At 31.2% G+C, this 18,597-nt stretch overlaps 1 protein-coding gene across 4 annotated transcripts; it reads left to right on the top strand.

Moving 5' to 3' along the window:
- The first annotated feature begins 159 nt into the window (after positions 1-159).
- LOC144974889 (cilia- and flagella-associated protein 100-like) lies at positions 160-18,069 on the top strand. 4 transcript variants are annotated; one of them, XM_078918351.1, is made up of 17 exons: positions 160-244; positions 1,176-1,262; positions 4,104-4,190; positions 4,864-4,955; positions 5,445-5,622; positions 6,710-6,777; positions 7,150-7,313; positions 8,448-8,604; positions 9,113-9,288; positions 9,915-9,990; positions 10,187-10,338; positions 10,815-10,913; positions 11,548-11,667; positions 12,044-12,140; positions 15,012-15,131; positions 15,537-15,649; positions 17,718-18,069. In XM_078918351.1, the coding sequence occupies exons 2-17, from the start codon at positions 1,187-1,189 to the stop codon at positions 17,722-17,724; spliced, it is 1,782 nt and encodes a 593-aa protein (XP_078774477.1). In that variant the 5' UTR covers positions 160-244; positions 1,176-1,186; the 3' UTR covers positions 17,725-18,069. The 4 variants fall into 4 exon arrangements, with proteins under 4 accessions (XP_078774477.1, XP_078774478.1, XP_078774479.1 ...); XM_078918352.1 differs by having other exon boundaries at positions 166-255; positions 17,718-17,855; XM_078918353.1 differs by having other exon boundaries at positions 170-187; positions 17,718-17,855.
- Positions 18,070-18,597: the final 528 nt, after the last annotated feature.

Below are 18,597 nucleotides of genomic sequence, written 5' to 3'. Positions count from 1 at the left end.
CTATTATTTCATATTATCAATCAATTAATATATATTTTTAGCTTAATTTATATGTTAAATTGTATTAATATGTACTATTATATTTTTTTAAAATCGTAGCTCCATAATACATTGACCTTACACTAAATTTATCTTCAATCAAAAAAGGTATTTCCTCCTATCGTTGTTAGGGACATCAACATCCTGTGTACATTGGAAACTTTCTATATATTCTCTATAAGTTTTATTTCTATTTGAAGTGGAGGTGCTAAACATGTTTGTTTATTATTTCTTAGTTTAATCTTTTGATTTATTTCACTTGCCTCATTATGATATGTTTGTTTCAGATGACATAATTTCATCTCTTATTTGCATCTCTTAGCCTTAGCAGGTCAATACTATGACGACTACATTATTACTAAAGACACCCAAACTCAGCTGACTCTTACTCTTAACTTCTAGATAATAAGAGACTCTATCATCTCATTCTTGTATCCTTACACTCACACAATATGTAGATAGCTGTGACTGTCAGTAAGGACTCAGACTTGAGTAATGCTCTTCGGGGTTATTGCAAATTGCTATGCATTTTATCATCAGGGGCTCGCGTTTGTTTCAAAGTCAGGGTGCTACTGAGGCTACTGTTACCCAGGCCGTTTCTGTTTATGCTTTATTATTATTATTATTATTATTATTATTATTATTATTATTATTATTATTATTATTATTATATTATTATTATTATTATTATTATTATTATTATTATTATTGTTTAAAATAGAAAACTATGCCTTTCTTCGGATGAATTTCAGCCTTAACCTGAACTTGAACTTTACTTTAATTTTAAGAAATGCGGTGAGATTTGCCACAGAATGGCATGTTTTGACGGAAGCTAAGATAAGATTGCAATGCCAAGTCGTAATGGCATATTCCCGCTTATTATTGATTCATACAAATATAATTAGCATGTTATAATGTTATAAGGGGAAGTGAGTACGGGTCTACACGGGAAAGGCGTTTCATCGATATCTTCATGGTCTTGATGATGCACGCTCAACTTAATGGTCTTGAGTCTTGCCGTTCTCTCACACGAAGATATTTTAAACAGTAATTTCATAGCCTGAAGATTATATGACTTTGTGATGAAAATATATATTATATTGGTAAAACGAAAATCGTAAAAAACATAATTTCAGAAACCCTCAACATGGGAGACTCCCCTCAAGCTCAATCGAATATGGGATCACCTGTCCCCTCTGAGGCATCCGGAAAAAAATCTCGAGGTATATTGACTTCTTTTTTCCCCCTATTTTAATCATTTGAACTGTTATAGTTTATCATACTCAAGCACAGTGCCTTACAAAACCTAGTAATGTTTTCAGAATCAATTTTGGATTTATTTATTTATCTATTTGCTGTTGTTTTGAATTGCAAGTGCCTTTTTGTACCTCTCGAGATATAAGAAGTCATATAACATATTAGAATCGATTCTCAAGTCAATAATTTATGACAATATGATATAATGATATACTCATTCTTAATTAATTCGACATGCATTTTTGCGTTTAAAATTAATTTAGACACTCTTACACTTACACTGGTCTGTTGGTAAAAAAAAAACAAAAAGCAAAAGAAGCAGACAATACAAAACAAATAGATAAATAAAATAAATAAATTTAGAATTTTTAAATAAAAGCCAATATTGTCTCTGCTGTTTACTAGGTTTATAAGTTACTCTTCATCATTTTGATTCAACTCCAAGAAATGATAAACATTCTGTGTAATATAAACGGTCGGTGTGTTAGAGTGTTGAATATCTCAACAATAGGCTTACTTATTTTTAGATGAAATATAGTATATCATTTTCATTCAACTGTCCCATTTTTTTTCTCCTTATTATTCTTTGTTCTAATTTCATTCCTTCCTTGAACTACTTTTTACCTCGAGTACAATGTCCTTGAGCTAATATCACCCAGCCAGTGAAAATAAAATTAATTTTAAAAAAAGATGTGCCTCTGATTTCAACCTATTATGATTAACTCTGACATTGACAGTTACGTAGGTGTATTGTGTGTAGGTGTACAGCAGAAATGGAACATTGCAGGTGTGTGTATACAGTACGCTTATTTTTATAACTTCGCCTTTGATTCCAATTTTAATGCCATGTGCTATGATTTGCCAATGGTTGGCTACTTTGGTAAATAAATTTTGTGGAGTAGCACCCCTTGTAACATGTCATAAAGTTCCCTTTATTCAACCTCAAGAGATGTCTGCGCAGCACAGTGCTGCCAAGTGAGCAAGGAAGCGGTGACTTGCTAAAGGCCTCATAGCCCAATGGATTGTCGAACAGTACCTTTCAGGTACGAAGCAAAGACCTTATCGCTGAGCCATACAACCCCACTTTCCATCAAGTCATATGGCAAGACACTGCTCCCTCAAACTTTTTTGCATGTCCTGAGGAGTTCAAACATAGTCTATTTTATAATTCCTCACTTTGGTAAAGGTTAAATGATGGTGAATGAACACATTAGCAATACATATTGCATTTTTATGATATGTTTCTTAATTCAAATATAAACATTTCTTAAAGAATCGGAATATAGTGATTTTAGTACTGCCCAAAATCAAAATCTAAATTACCGTAATAGCAGAATAATCATTACATGGATATGTGCATTTGAAGCCATTTGGAAATAGAAATACATTGGTCTCCTTTTATACATGACCCTCATGAATCAAGCAGATCGTGCCTATAGCCGAATCATGCTATAAGTGGATTCAGATTATTTTTTTGCAAAGCCTTTGTTCAATGCTCAGATCATAATATAATAACTTTCATTTCTTAGTTTTAAAATGTTTACATATGAGCTGTCATTGGCCCATGAAAAAGTCATTTTTAATTTGATTTTCTTCCTCTTTCTAATGTATTTTTTCCTTTTTTTTTCATTGCACTGTAGGTGTTGGATAAGGGATAAGAAGCTTGTTATTGTTGCTTGTTTGACGTTTGATCAGATTTTGTTTGTGCCATCCACTATTTCTGTCAACTGGTTCCGACACTGTTCTATATGACGAAGCTGAAATCTGATGGTTTTAGTGGTCTTTGAATATCTGTGGTTGTTGGTGCAGAGTAGCATAAAATAGAATTAGTAGCATGGTTGAGTCCTTGGAAAAGGCTCTTTACTCACATTCTCTCACTGTACTCAGGTGTAAAATGAGAACCTGTCTGTTAACATCGATGTCTCTGTCCGAAAAATTGTAATATCGCCTAACAGGCGACATATCCCATCCTACATGTTAAATGTTGCTGTTGACAAGGGACCACTTGTAAAGCACTTTGAGCACATTTAGTGGATATTGCGCTATATAAAGCTCAATTATTTTTTTTAAAGACTTGTCAACAGATGTAGTCTATGTATTAAATCGCGAAAGTCACAAAGATTACAGATGTGAGCCTTGTCTTTATACATCCCACTATAACACCTCTGTAAAAAAAAGCTGTGGTAATCAAAATGATTCTTGATTTATAATTAATTATGACCACCCCCACTCCCCTTTACCATTTCATTGAGCTGCCGAGGAGCCTGTATATTAGTGCAAAGTTCATATCATCACTTAGTGGCCAATTGTTTTGTGCAAGAGATGTAATGACAGAATAGGGAGGTGTGAACCATACATTATTCACAGAACATTTTGATGATTTCTGTACTGTTAACCGTGTTTATAAATCTTTTGTATTAAGAGATTTAAATATTCATTTATTTCCTTTTATTTCTGATTTTTAAAAGTAATTGTCAGAGAATTGAGGGTGTTTATAAGTGGAGCCCATTTTGTTATATGTGCTTATAAAAGGGTAAATTTTTGTAATAAAAATTCTGTTTCGTGCCATGACCATCTTTTGTCAGGATTGTACTTATAGCTGGAGTGTTTATAAACGGAGACCACTGTATTGGTGTATTAATTACTTGTGTTTATTGTTTGTTTAAAGGAATATCATTCTAGAGAAAGAGTACTTTAAGGGCTTTAAACAAATGAACTGTGCAATCAATAAAACTAATAATGTTTCTATTTCTGAAGCTACTGCTGAAAATGATTAAGACAATTTGTTAATTTTCACCTACATCTAGGAGACAGGATTGTTTCAAGACAGTCTGGGAAAGTGACATTCCCTAATTCAGCAAAGTCTGGTTCAAGCACTCACACAATTAAGACTGGTAAGGAAAATTTCTAAAAAGTCATTGAGATTTGTTGAAGAGTGACCAAGCATACAAATAAACCAAGTTGGTAGTGCATTAATACTTTAAACCCAATTATTTAAAAATATTTAAATATTCCATTATTAAATACACAAACATGCAAGCACGCATGTTCAAACATACAATCTCTCTCTCTCTCTCTCTCTCTCTCTCTCTCTCTCTCTCTCTCTCTCTCTCTCTCTCTCTCTCTCTCTCTCTCTCTCTCTCTCTCTCTCTCTCTCTCTCTCTCTCCCTCCCTCTCTCCCTCCCTCTCTCTCTCCCTCCCTCTCTATCTCACAAACACACACACACACACATACATACACACACAACTACAGTGTAATCCGATGAAATCAACATCAGGGGACCACGAAAAAGTTTGAGGAGAGTAAATACACTTTCTTAAAGGTAAAAAAAAAATCTAAGATTTCACATTTCGGATCATTTTGAATTTCAAGGCACTTTTTAAAATATCTGGTTTACCCTGACATGATTCATTTATAAATGGATTTATTCTTCAATACATCAATTGAATAAATTCATGTAATCTTACGTGAACTAGAAACTAATTAACTAAAATTTATAATTCATTCAGGTCTCAGGTATTGATAGATTTGTTGATTTATGGATTAATTGTATATTCCTCTTTCAGATGAAATCATTCCAAAAGGAAACCCGTTCAAGATGCCTCCAGATAGCGATATTTTCCTCCTGAGAGACAAAGAAAGACAAAGAAAAAAACAGGTATCTTCATTTCTGGATCAATTAACAAAAGAAATGGAATGGCGATGTGGCCAAGTGGTCAAGGCATTGTAATGTGACTGGAAAGTCCTTTGTTCAAGTCCAGCTTCAGGCACTTTCGCTTTTTTCCTTGGACAAGACTTTTAATCCTCAATTTGCTCACTTTGGGTAATGTAGGTGATTCCTGTTGACATCAGACGTTTGTTTGATGGATTGTCTATATTCCTGCAAATGCAATTGTCTTTTCTGCTGTTATTTTTGGCCTAAGATACAATCTGTCTACTGTGGTTTTAAATTTCGTATCTGTTTCATGTTTTGAATGCGACTGTAACTGTGTATGTATATTCACATATTTAAAAGCAATTAATTGTCCAAATGTCCATTTGCCATTTAATACCAATTATATTCAAATATGTGGGCACATTCCTACTTCAGCTTTTCCTATAAAGTGTGTTGGCTGAACAAGATTTTGATACTTAATGTATTTCACAGGAACGCTTGAGACAAAGGAGTCTGAAGGTTCATGAGAAATCAACATATGCTTCTAGAGTTAATTTCCGCACAGCTGCAATGATAAATCCTCCGGAATCTGATTCTGAAGAAGAGGAGGAGAGTGATAAAGCTGTAGCTGTGAAAGACGATCCACAATTCACAATCGCTGTTACAAGAGGTAAATCCTGTCTTTTATTATTTAAATTGTTCCAGATGCTTGAACTTTGGAATAATCTGTAGGCCCTATTGTCCTCATCTTTTCCTTGATAAATCAAATGATATTCTGTAATATATACAACATTACTCACAAACATACACATGTATACGCACACACGTACACACACACACACACATAACAATAATATATATAATATATATATATATATATATATATATATATATATATATATATAGTGTTCGAATTTTTAACGCGCAACTGTGATTTAAATTAAATACTATCTTTTAAATATACACACACAAGTTCTGACTAAAGGCCAGAGGTATGGCCTATCTCAATTTATCAAATTAATATATAAAGTGTTGCTATTGGTTCTTGGTTGTATAATTTTACCTTTTTGTGCATTTGCATATATTATATATGTATACATTGTTGCCATAGATTCTCAACTTTGTGTTTATACATTTTCATGCATGCCACGTCTGTAAATGAATTTCCATTTTTTTGAATGAATAAAGTATATCTTATCTTATCTTATCTTATATATATATTGCACAAACACAAATCAGTAATGATGGTCTTTGAACAAATACTAAATATATTAATTCAGAAAGAATCAAAAGATATAATATTCGCTTATTATTGTAGGTACTAGGAGGAGGAGTTTTATAATCAATTTACTCAAATAAACTCTCTTCTCTATTACGCTCTATTTATCTCTTCAACGCTACCAATTTATCAAAAAGAGACAACTTTGTCCTAAGTCATCACTTAGCTTAGGCATTTCAACAGTGAAGCCTTCTTCTTCATCGATCTATTGTAAAATAAATGTTTTTAATCAAGGGACTTTTTCTCTTTATGCTTTTAACTATTTGAAAACAACACAAAGTAATCAATAGTGAGAAAATAAACAACAGTCCCACCCCCACAACCCCCCAATAAACTAAACAACAGCAAACAAAAATGAACAAATAAACAAAACCTGACTTAATGTCATAAAATTAAAATTATGTGATATAATGTAATATAATATAATATAATTATCATATGGTATATAATATTTTAACACCTTGTTACATCTTAACAGATCGGCATGTGGAGAAAGAATCATTGGCTGAATATATTGCTAAGAAAAGGGAGATGTTTTTAGTTCAGGTAAGATTCTTTTTTGGTAAATGTGAAAAAATGCATTTCCTAATCATTTATTGATAGCAACAACAGGCTTAATAATTCTACATTTGTTAACAAATATTTTAAATGGTATCTCCCTTTTTTTATTTTGTAACGTTATAGCCATTGCTTTTTGTTTATCTAATTTTTATTGCTTTTACTGTGCCATTCTTTGATTGCCCATCCTTATTGATTTATTTTTTAAACTCATGTTTAATATTTTAATGGCAGATAAAAAGAAATGTACGAAACTAATCATTTACTAATGGTTATAAGAATAGGTTTCATTGAACTCAGTTTGACATTGAATGATTGAATTAAAAATGATAAATTTATTCAATTTTTTTCATTTCCCAGTATTCTTTGGGAGTTAAAAGAGATGAGATGAGAAAGCTGGAGGAAATTGCTCAGGCTGAGGAGAAGAAGCTTGAACTGGCTGAGCAATATTTGGAGGAAGATGCAGCCATGTTTGATGAGTTTTTGAAAGAAAATGACAAAAATTCAGTTGAGGCTATCAAGATGTATGTAGTAATATATTGATTCTAATTCTAGTAAACCCTAGGGTATAGATAGGTGGTTAGTTAACTCTCTTTTTGGATATAAACACTTTAAGGTGTCTGTATTTGATCTGCAATACGTCTGATGTACTCTTTCCTTATACTTTTATTTGTATGATTTATGATTAATTAAACAAGGGTCCCCAAGGGTATTATTATTATTATATTATTATTATTATTAAAGCTCAGTTGGTATCAGTTCCATGAGTAGTCGAGGTTTTATCTGATCCTTCAGCAGTGGCTTGGTGACAAGGCTTGTTAGATCTGACAGAAAGTACTAACATCCTATCCAAAGGGTAGCAAGCAATTGTTACTGTCTGTTTAATGCCAAAGAGACTGTGATAAACTCCAAATCCATGGGTCTCAAAGGTCTAAATGATTACTTTTTAACCACATTAATGATATATTCTTATTTACTGTAGATACATCTAGTAATGATAATCGATTGTCCTAAAAGCATAAAAGTGATTAACAATTATGCAGTGAAATATGATTAGTATAAAAATATAAAGGGTCACTCTTCATTAGGGATTTGAAACCAAACAAAATAAACAAAACTTCCCCAACAGCAAACAAATAAAATGATACAGAAAAAAAACATAATTTGGCTTTTTTATTTGGTTCAGTTGTGACAAAAGAAAAAAAAAGCAACTCATGGCCATTGCTATAAACGTGTCATATGTCCATCAAGAGCATGGTTCCATTTTCAGTATCAGAAACTCAGGTAAAGCTAAAGTAGAAAGTCTCAGAGGAGAACCTTACTCCTTATGTTGTTAATTGAGTTCATTTTCATTCCTCCTTATCCGTGCCCAATGAGAGATTCTCTTTGTAGTTTCATTAAGAGTTTGAATAGTTTTTATTCTTTGTCTGCCAGAAATATTGAGCTAGCCTAAGAGTTCATATACTTCTGGTCCAACCAACCTCGTGCTCCATCTTCAACAGGGACTATGACTCTATAGCCTCCCTGGCCAAGTTTTTTTATTACCAAGTCTGCGCATTTCTCAGCTTAAAAGATCAATCTTTATCAATTTACTGTGTTAATTTTTTTAATGGAGTCGTTTAATTCATAATTTACTAATGAAAACATTTCTTTTTCAGTGCTGAGAGTGAAGCAAAACTGAAAATGGAAAAAGTGAATGAGATAAAAAGAATCAATGCCCAGATGATGGGGATCAAATCAGAAATTTCTAAATATGAAGATACACTAAAAGAGTACCAACTATATAGGAATTTCTTGGAATCCCTTATACCAGCTGTAAGACTAATTGTTTGCTTTATGTTAGTTATTTGTTTTATTTTAGTTCTCATTTGCTGAATATCACTTTTTATTTTGTTTTTTTTTTAAACTATAGTTGGTGTGTGAAATTGTTGTATTGGTCTTTTGTCACGGTATGAGCGTGTTTACGGTTTGTCAAATGATATTGTAAAGTGCTTTGAGCTTATCATTATTATTAATACTATTATTAATATTATTATTATTATTATTATTATTATTATTATTATTATTATTATTATTATTATTATTATTATTATTATTATTATTATTATTATTATTAATACTATTGATATAATTTTCCACTTCCCCAAAGAGGATATAAGATTAGAATGTTGAGTAAAGCATGATTAACATTATTCCTGGAAATGAAGACAATGATGATTTTTTAAACCATATAGGTACTATTTATTTTGTTTCAAACTTGATTTTGCATTCTGTTGATGATATAGGTTTTTAATCATTCTGATTTGCCTTTGAAAAAAATAAGGAAATCCAAGAAGAACGCAAAAAGGTAAGAGAAAAGAGAAGAGAAGAGAAGAGGAAAGAAAAGGAAGCAACCCTGCCAAAATCCCCTTCCCACTATTCAGAAGGCAGTTCTGATAAAGGCTCAAGTGGAGGGAGGAGAATAAAGAAAAAGCCTGAAAAAAGTTCCCCTGCGAAAACGTAAGCACCTATGGTTACATGGCTTATATAATTTAATCAAGAAACACTCATACTTGATTTTTCATGTGCTTTCAAAAGTTGTCAATATTATGGTTTATTTATTAGCTTTAATTTTTTAAATAAAAACATTTTTTTTAAAAGCTACCGTAAGTCATGAGTTTTTAGTGACTAGATAACATGTGATAAATACAACCATATATGATGCATATTCCCAGGAATTTATGATAATGCACTTTGCAATCTTTCTTCTCCCTCTCCCCATCCCAAAGGCCATATGGAATCACTTTTTTTATTTCATGTAGTACAAGTCACCTGTCAGGTACCCCTTTTGTAAATGCACGCATGCAATATTCAAGTCAGATACTCATTGACACTCAAGTCAAGACTATATGTATATTTTAGTAAATACCCCTTCTCTTCTTATCCTCTTATACTAAGCATAGATTTTCACAATAAGATACTCATCGCTGCCAGCTATGTATTATATCATAAACATTAAGGATTATAGAGGTCAAGAGACCTTTAAATTAAATGATGTCAAAGAGTTTTACCAAATGCAATGCCCATTTATTACAATTATTCATTATTCAGTATTAATTGTCTTTCTTATATTGTTCTTTTTTCAGCGCCAGTGGCACCAAATCCAAAGACAAAATGGAAGAGGACGAAACATTGCTATCAGATATGGATGATTCTGATGAGGTTAGCATTTATGTCATTATTGTAAATTTTTAATTATCAATACTGAAAGCAGCTAGTAGATGTTATATGGGGTGATTTGATTATAATGAGAGCACATTTTTCGTATGAACTTTCAGCCGTCTATGATTTTGTTTTAATTTTTTATATGTTTTTATGATAGTTTAATTTCTTAATGATTTATTATTTCTCTTTTCAGGAATTAGATTTATATTTCAATGACCCCCAGCAACTGTTGGATATTTTTGCTGAACTCGAGGAGCAAAATTTATCCCTAATTCAAAACAGTCAAGAGACGGAAGAGGCATTAGAAGAGATGAAGCATACAATTAAACAGACGAAAGTCAAAATGTAAGAATAAAAACCCAAAAAACAACACCCCTCCCCCTCCCCAAAAAAAAAAAAAAAAATTCAAACAAACAAAGAAACAAAAAAAAAATAGATAAAAAACACACACACACACACCATAAAGAAGCTTAACTCCTTTTACATTGAATAAACTTTGGTTATTCTTCTGTTTTGATTACATTTCATTGTATCTTATTTTAAAGGAATAGTTTTTAAAATTTATTTTCGACATCAAAGCCAGAGTCTATGTCAAGCTCCTTAGTTGCATCAAATTATCAAATTGCTGACCCATGTTTTGACAAAGTCTGTTAATGTATATATTATGTTATCTTAAGAACTTTATCCAATATATATCTTCAGTTGCAAATATTTGTTATAATGTTCATTTTTTTCTGCATCTGTAAATTTTAAACTTTTAAAAATTTTAATTAGACATTTAAAATTACAAATATTCCTCAACAGTATTATTGTATTTTCAGGGAAAAAGAGACAAAGACATTAAAGGAGCAGATTGATAAACTTCAATCACAGATCAAGAAAGAAGAGACAAAAGCAGCAGATTTAAAAATTAAAGCCAAGTATGTTAAAGAGAATTTAAGGACATAATATTATACAAAATTTGATGACTGTGTTAGAGAAGACTGAGCTTCTTTCACTTCATCAGGTTTTCATATCTGTCTAGATTTAATTGAGATATCAGGTGTATAAAAGTTTTTAGACAAGTAGAATGCTATTTGGAAGTGTTTTAATAGCAAATCTATATAAAAACAGTAAGTTAATTTCTACATTTAGAAGGTCTGTGCATGATTTTTGCCTTTGGAAATTTCGAGGGCATAGATAGTCTCTAATTCCTCAATTATAATGAAGACATGTTTTAAAGCTTTTGCTTTTCTCGTGTGCTTTAAACTGTAAATCTAGATCTTTTTTGACAATTCCATTTTCTTCCTTTTTACTGGCATTGAAATGACCTAAATGTGTTGCAAGCGCTGTAAAAATCTTAAAAAGAAAAACAAAATCACAATCGCACAAGACATTATTTGAAAGACTTAACTACCATGTTATTAATCATAATATTGTTTCATAGGCTGTCCCACCGAGTGGGTGTTCTCAGATAGATTATGTTTGTTATTCTTTGCAAATTCCGTAAATGGCTTTGTTTTAGAAAGAGCACACACACACAAAAATATTGTTTATTTTGTTCATTCACTCCAGAATGTTCAATTACGGCGAGTTCAAAGCAGATGATGACCAAGAGCAGCACTTGGCAGAACTTAATAAGAAAGTGGAGGACGTATACAGAAATTGTATTGGAGACAATGAAGCCAATATTAGGTAACTGATTTATTCGACTTCTCTCAACATACCAAATAACTTACAAATGACTTATCTAAATATGCTTGCTCTAATTGAATGTATGCATTTATATATGGAATCACAAACAAACAAACCGGTTTTGAATTTGTGAAGATGAAAATTTTTGTGACTCACTCAGTAATGATAGCATGGATTGATATCATAGACCTGGGGAAAAATACTCTATCAGTTGTATCATATGAAATGAATACTTGATTACTTGTGGCCTGCTAGGGGAATAAATGAATCATTGTAATGCATGATAAATCCATAGAAGTTTTCTCTAAAAATGTTCACATTTATTCTCCAGCATACTTAAGATGTCTAATAACATTTGTCATTTTCTTTATGCCAGCACGCTTCAAATGTTAACCAACATAGAAAACAGATTAGAAGAATTGTTTGAGATGATAGAGACCATGCCTCAGGATAAGGTGGAGGCGGCTGAGAAGGTAACATTTTTTACTCATATATTCATTAAGAAAATATAATTATCACTCGCTTGCTAAATGCTGACAACAAGCGTTTAAAGAAAAAAAAATGAACAAAAGTTGGACTATAATGTGATTTATTGGATTTTTAAAAAAAAAATTTTTTCATAACATTGGACAGCATTTCTCTTTTCAACAAGCTTAATGCACCCTCTTCGCTTAGAATGTCACTAGATCTTATTGAGCTTTTATTTAAATTTGAGATGTAAGAAAGACTTTTAAAAATGTGTTCATTTTGGTTAAGCCCTTTTTTTCAAGCACATTAGTTCCATTAGTCCATTAGATTGTAAAATCAAATAGAATACTAGTAGGATAAGGAACACCTTAGAAAACAGTTTAGGGTCCATTACTTTTCTTTTTTGGTTTACGTTTATAATATTAATACATTTCTTATTTGGAAAAAAAGTTAAGTTTAATCGAAGATCATATAGTTTCATAAAACCAAAAAAATAAATTATATGAAAGAGAAATTTTAGAAATACCTGTAAGAGTCATTTATGGTGGAGATTAAATTTTATTTAATAAAAAAATAAGTAATAAAACTCCCGAACACTTAGGCGTTTTACATAGCCAGTCAGCTTCTACACTAGAATTGCCCTATTAATTTATTTTTATATAATAGAGGTCTGCAAGGCCTATGATTTTCCTGTTACATAATAAATGATAATAATAAACAGCGGTAATTTATGGCTCGTATATCTATCTATGAGGATAACCTTCACAATGAATTAATAATGAATAAGAAAGAAGAAGTTCCAGTCCTACGTATATTTTGACAATAAAATGATAGTGTGATTTATTCTGATTTAAATATATAAATGTACGTTTTTACCAATTTTGTTCTATGACATCATTGAGCACTTAAAGCATGGCCACTCTTATTTGTTTATTGGCACTGGGGCTGACCTAGAGTGGAGTCCGAGGTGCGTAGGCAGATTCTGCCCGTCTCTCTGGTACTGTCAGGCTTTGTGCAGGGCTGATGTAAAGATGTCAGGCTGCAATTTCTCTCTACATTACAGCCTAGGGAGAGATTGGAATCTTGTTTGATCAGATAAAATAATATATAGGGCGTCAGATTGATTAAACTTTTTTGACCTGTCCGAGGGAGGCGTATGCCCTCAAACAGTATTACATTCATGTACATATTGTAAATTATGTTTGATATTAATGAAGGCCTACTCCTATGATAATTCTAAGGTTAGCTTCCAAGCCAGTCTAATGACAGACCTAGCGTACAAGTTCAAATAGGACATACGACTAAACAAGCCTACTAACATCATAATATAAATAATCTACTACACAAGCGTTATAAGTATAGACTCATAAATATTTTAAGTAAAATAAATAATGCTATCGCCCATATAGGAACATCTTAAATAGCATGAGGTAAATAAATGATAGTCATACCAACACAAGGTACTGTTAACGGCAGAATTAATCCAAAATGAACTTATACATATCAAAGTCATAATGATGCATTCATAAGGTATAAGAATAGTAAGAAGAAAGAATATTGTTGTGATACATAGTTGTAGAGCAGGAAGAATTTTAAAAATTAAAATCAGTGTTTCACTCATCCCTTTAATAGAATGATACAACACTTAATAGAAAAAGCTGAGCCCTTCTTCCTTGAAGAATTAATTTCTGAAGTGAAATATTACCCTCATGCACGTATATATAAATGCTTACCACGAGCCTCGCCTCGCCTGTCTTTGCCATTAAGCCAGGGTGTGGGTGTGAAATGGAGGGAAATAATCCATATGTTAACACCTTTTCCATTTCTACTGTCCAGGTAAGCTGGACGGCAGAGTGACAGTTTAGCATGCTTGTCAGACTGGTTGACTATCGTAAGATAATATGTTCGAATTTTATTTCTGTCTGCCAGACGCGAAGGTTATTACTCGTTGTCCATAAGTACACACACATGGCTGTTCCTGTCGTAAGGTGTGAAAAATACTTGGATAATTTTTAGTTCATTACAATACTCAAAACCAATAATATAGGATTGAGAATTTTTCAGTTGTGGGTCCTTACCATAGAAGCCTAATAATACAGAAATTGAAAATTATGGAAGGCAAAAAGACATGTCACAAAGGAGGACCAAAATTCATTCATACGTGGTAAAACAGATGCTCATATGGAAACAACGATTAAAATGTTTACCATTTTAAATAGAACTTCCAATCTACCTTTGGTGTCATGACGTGCGTGTTGTATTATACAAGTCCTTCACCAAACACTCATTTTCAATCGAGCTCTTGAAATCTAAGTCAAGGCTAAGATAACGTAAAGAAGAAATTGATTGAGTTGCAAAGTGCCAGAAGACTATAGAGAACATTCTCTACTATCCTTTCACTTCATTTCTTTTATCAGCATAAAGTACCTTCTCCTCTCACTTTTCTGAAATAAAATAATAATTTTGCACAAAATATTACATATGCATGAAGAGTTACAATAAATCGGACTTTCAATATTCTTCCTTTTTATGTTGATCCTCATCTTTACTTCTTTTCACTTCTAGTGCGTTCTGTATATGAAACAACTTGTCTCTTGGTCCCATGTCAACGAATAATATCAAGACTTTTAACAATGATCGAGAACCTTTTTTTTTTCAGGATAATAGCTCCATGAATGGGCACTGTCATTTACATTTAGTTGAGTATGAAGAATAAGATGGGAATATTGTAATTACCATCCATTAAAAAAATAATCATGGTATCTTTTCAGGTTATCTCTTTCCTGGTTTATTATCTAATGTTGATTTTTATCATTTACTAATTCTTGGTTTTTATTTTTATCATTTACTCATTCTTGGTTTTTATTTTATCGTAGGCCAAAGACAAAGAGAGGAGGTTGAAGATGAGGGAAGAGAAGATGGAGCAACTACGAATCCACCAAGAAGAGAGAGTGAGACGAGCACTAGAAAGAGCTAAGGCAGAGCCCAAGAAAAAGGTATGGAATTAATGATACTACTTAGCTTCAATCTTGATTGAGTCTTAAACAGTTTATGCAAAATCATAGAACATGATTAAGATTTTGTTTAACAGAATTAATTTTGTTTCAAAGTCTATTTCAGTTACGTAAAACGTTACTTGTTTTACCACACATTAATACTATAGTATCAAAATTAGTTGAAAATGGAGAAATTAAGCAGACGAAAACATAAAGTATGTAACAATAATAATTACTATTCTGGTATATATTTCATTTTCATTTGCATTGAGTGACTATTTTAACCATTACAGACATCATGTTTTAAATATTTTTAACCATATATATTTGTAGAAACAGTGCTTAATAAACTTCAACAAATACTGTACATAATTACTCATTTTTACATGTATGTTTCAAAATCAGACGGGCAAGAAGTTGGTCTTCAGGTCAGAACCCCCACAACTCAAGAAAAAAGAAGATGAAGGAGCGGATCAGGCAAGCCGGGAAGAAGAAGAACTTCAGTATTACTTTTCTTGGTAGGTACAAAGGGGTACAGAGGTAATATAGTATATGCTGTTTTTCTCATGTCGTTTAATCAAATGTTTAAGTTGAAGTTCATTTTAAGCAATTTCAGAAATTGAATTTTAGATTTTTTCATATTTAAAATTACTAATTTTGAAGTTTGTTAAAAGTGAATAGCAAACTTGTTGAAGATCCAAAACGTGCTGCTGGTGAAGATAACATTTCTATTCTCGCCCTACTTGACCTCAGTGCAGCATTTGATACCTTCGACCATTCTGTCCTTCTAAAGCGCCTATCTATACCTTTTGGACTACCAGGAACTGTATTAAATTGATTTCAATCTTATTTTCGAGCTTATTTAACTAACCATTTGCAATTGATTTTGGTTGACGGAAACGTTCTCTCCCCCTTTTCTTTTGAGTTTTGGGGTACCTCAAGGATCAGTCCTTGGCCCCTTTTTATACCCTTTATATACCCAACCTCTTGCTGGTGTCATTAGGCAATGTAATATTAATTATCACATGTATGCCGATGATACACAGCTTTATATGTCAACTAAACCAGCGCTTGCGAATGCTCTAGTCTCTTCCATGGAAAATTGCATAGAAATTGTCAAGAATTGGATGTCTGTGAATAAATTGAAATTAAATAAAGAAAAAAACTGAAGTTCTTTTCTGCAATCCAAAGAAGCTCAACATTCCTTCAAAACAATTTCATTGTGTTAACAATGAAACGATCTATTTTGCAGAAGAGGCTAGAAACTTAGGTATATACTTTCAAAATGACTTGTCCATGGAAAAACACATTTACTACCTTTGTAAAATATTGCATTTTCGAACTTAGAAAGATTTCACAATTATCAAAGTTTTTAAATATTACTGCCCTAAAAACTCTTGTTTCATCATTAATATTTTCTAGGATAGATTACTGTAATTTGCTCCTTCATAACATTCCAAACTTTCTCCTTCACAAATTGCAGCTCATCCAAAATCATTGTGCTAGGATCAGTCTAAGAAAAAGGGCAAGAGATCATATTATTGTCACTTCATTGGCTACCTGTTGAATTAAGACTCAAATATAAAATTGCTGAACTTTGCTTTAAATGTATCACAAAACTGCTCCTTCATATTTATGTAACCTTATTTCATTGCACTCTCTTCCCAGAACTTTAAGATCTACTGGTCATCTCTGATTAAATGTTACCAAAAAAAAAAAGGCTCTAAAAAGTTTTCTGATAGGTCTTTTTCTCATGCTGCTCCTTCTATTTGGAACTCTCTTCCAATTTCCTCAAGAAAATGCAATACAGAAGCTACTTTTAAGACAACTATTAAGACTTATTTTGTTAGGAAATATTTGATAGATTAAAACCAGTTTCCTTTTAATTATTATTTTTTCATGATATGAACGTCTTCCATGTTTTATGTATCCATGACCTGTTATTGTAGTTTTGATGTTTGTATTGAAAAGGCGTCTAGAGCTGTTTGTATGTCGAATAGACGCGGTATAAATGATCTCCATTATTATTATTATTATTATTATTATTATTATTATTATTATTATTATTATTATTATTATTATTATTATTATTATTATTATTATATTATTATTATTATTATATTATTATTATCATCATCATCATCATCATAATCATCATCATCATCATCTTCATCACCATCATCATCATCATCATCATCATATATTATTATTATTATTATTATTATTATTATTGTTATAATAATAATAATAATAATAAATAATAATAATAATAATAATAATAATAATAATAATAATAATAATAATAATTATTATTATTATTATTATTATTATTATTATTATTATTATTATTATTATTATTATTATTATTATTATTAAAATTGTCTTGTTTCTGGCCTTTTGAATTTCATGTCATTTATTAAGATGAGTTACTAAAACCTCTATTAGGTTTTGGAATAGTAAAAGATGGGTATGGTTATAGGCTACTTTGTACTGAAAAGAAATATTTTTAAAAATGTGTTATTATTGAAGTGTATTTTGCATCATTCCTTAAATTATTTTCTAACGTTCTTTTTCTTCACTAAATAGGCATTGAGCAAGCTAGACGTGGGAGATGTTTCGGTTAAAGACGACTGTTTTGGCCTTCTCTTGATTATTACTGAAAAAGGATTGGTTAGCCGTATAAGCATATATATATGATTATATATTGTCATAACATGGCATCGTCTCTTTGCCTTTCTGATGAGATACTTAAGGCAAGATTTATTTGAGTCACGAAACTTAACAATTCATAAATCTAGTAGGTATCTTTTTTGCATAAGTTACAAAAAATAAACAAAGAATTTTAACATTTTTATTTCAAACCAGAGCAAAGTATTTATCATTATCACCCTTAAGACAACAGAAATAAACTCGCAATTTGATTGTTTGGATGATATCATAGATAACATGGCTTGTTGGATTGTGTTCTTAAATTAAAACCACATGATTTTATGGTTTCTTGATTAAAAGTTATTCCAAAGTTGCCAATGAGTTACAGGGAAAAAATCGGATGGAAAGAGATTGTGATGTTCACGAAAAATAATCAGGAAAGTAATGAATTAGATTTTTTTTTAAAAGAAAAGTAAACGTTAACTCCTGAAATCGGAATCCCAGGTAATCAGGAAACTGGTAATTTAAGAAGCAATATAAGGTAATGGGATTCTATCTATCTATCTATCTATCTATCTATCTATCTATCTATCTATCTATCTATCTATCTATCTATCTATCTATCTATCTATCTATCTATCTATCTACTTACCTACCTACCTATCTACCTCTTTATATATCTCTCCCTATATATATATATATATATATATATATATATATATATATATATATATATATATATATATATATATATATATGTTTATATATGTATATAAGTTTATCTCTTCAATTGACCCATAAACCTGCATCCCTGCTA

Source organism: Berghia stephanieae, chromosome 6, assembly GCF_034508935.2.
Source record: "Berghia stephanieae isolate SIO BIC M18660-M18661 chromosome 6, UCSD_Bste_1.3, whole genome shotgun sequence".
NCBI classification, from domain to species: Eukaryota; Metazoa; Mollusca; class Gastropoda; order Nudibranchia; family Aeolidiidae; genus Berghia; species Berghia stephanieae.
The sequence above is the reverse complement of the archived record's forward strand: the minus strand, read 5'-3'. Positions and strand labels throughout refer to the sequence as shown.

Bases quoted from the DNA above. Each gene is read 5' to 3' on its own strand.
- LOC144974889 (XM_078918351.1), top strand. From the start codon at position 1,187: ATGGGAGACTCCCCTCAAGCTCAATCGAATATGGGATCACCTGTCCCC. The intron at 10,914-11,547 runs GTATGTTAAAGA...CATTCACTCCAG, and splicing joins GATTTAAAAATTAAAGCCAA to AATGTTCAATTACGGCGAGT. The intron at 15,132-15,536 runs GTATGGAATTAA...TTTCAAAATCAG, and splicing joins AGGCAGAGCCCAAGAAAAAG to ACGGGCAAGAAGTTGGTCTT.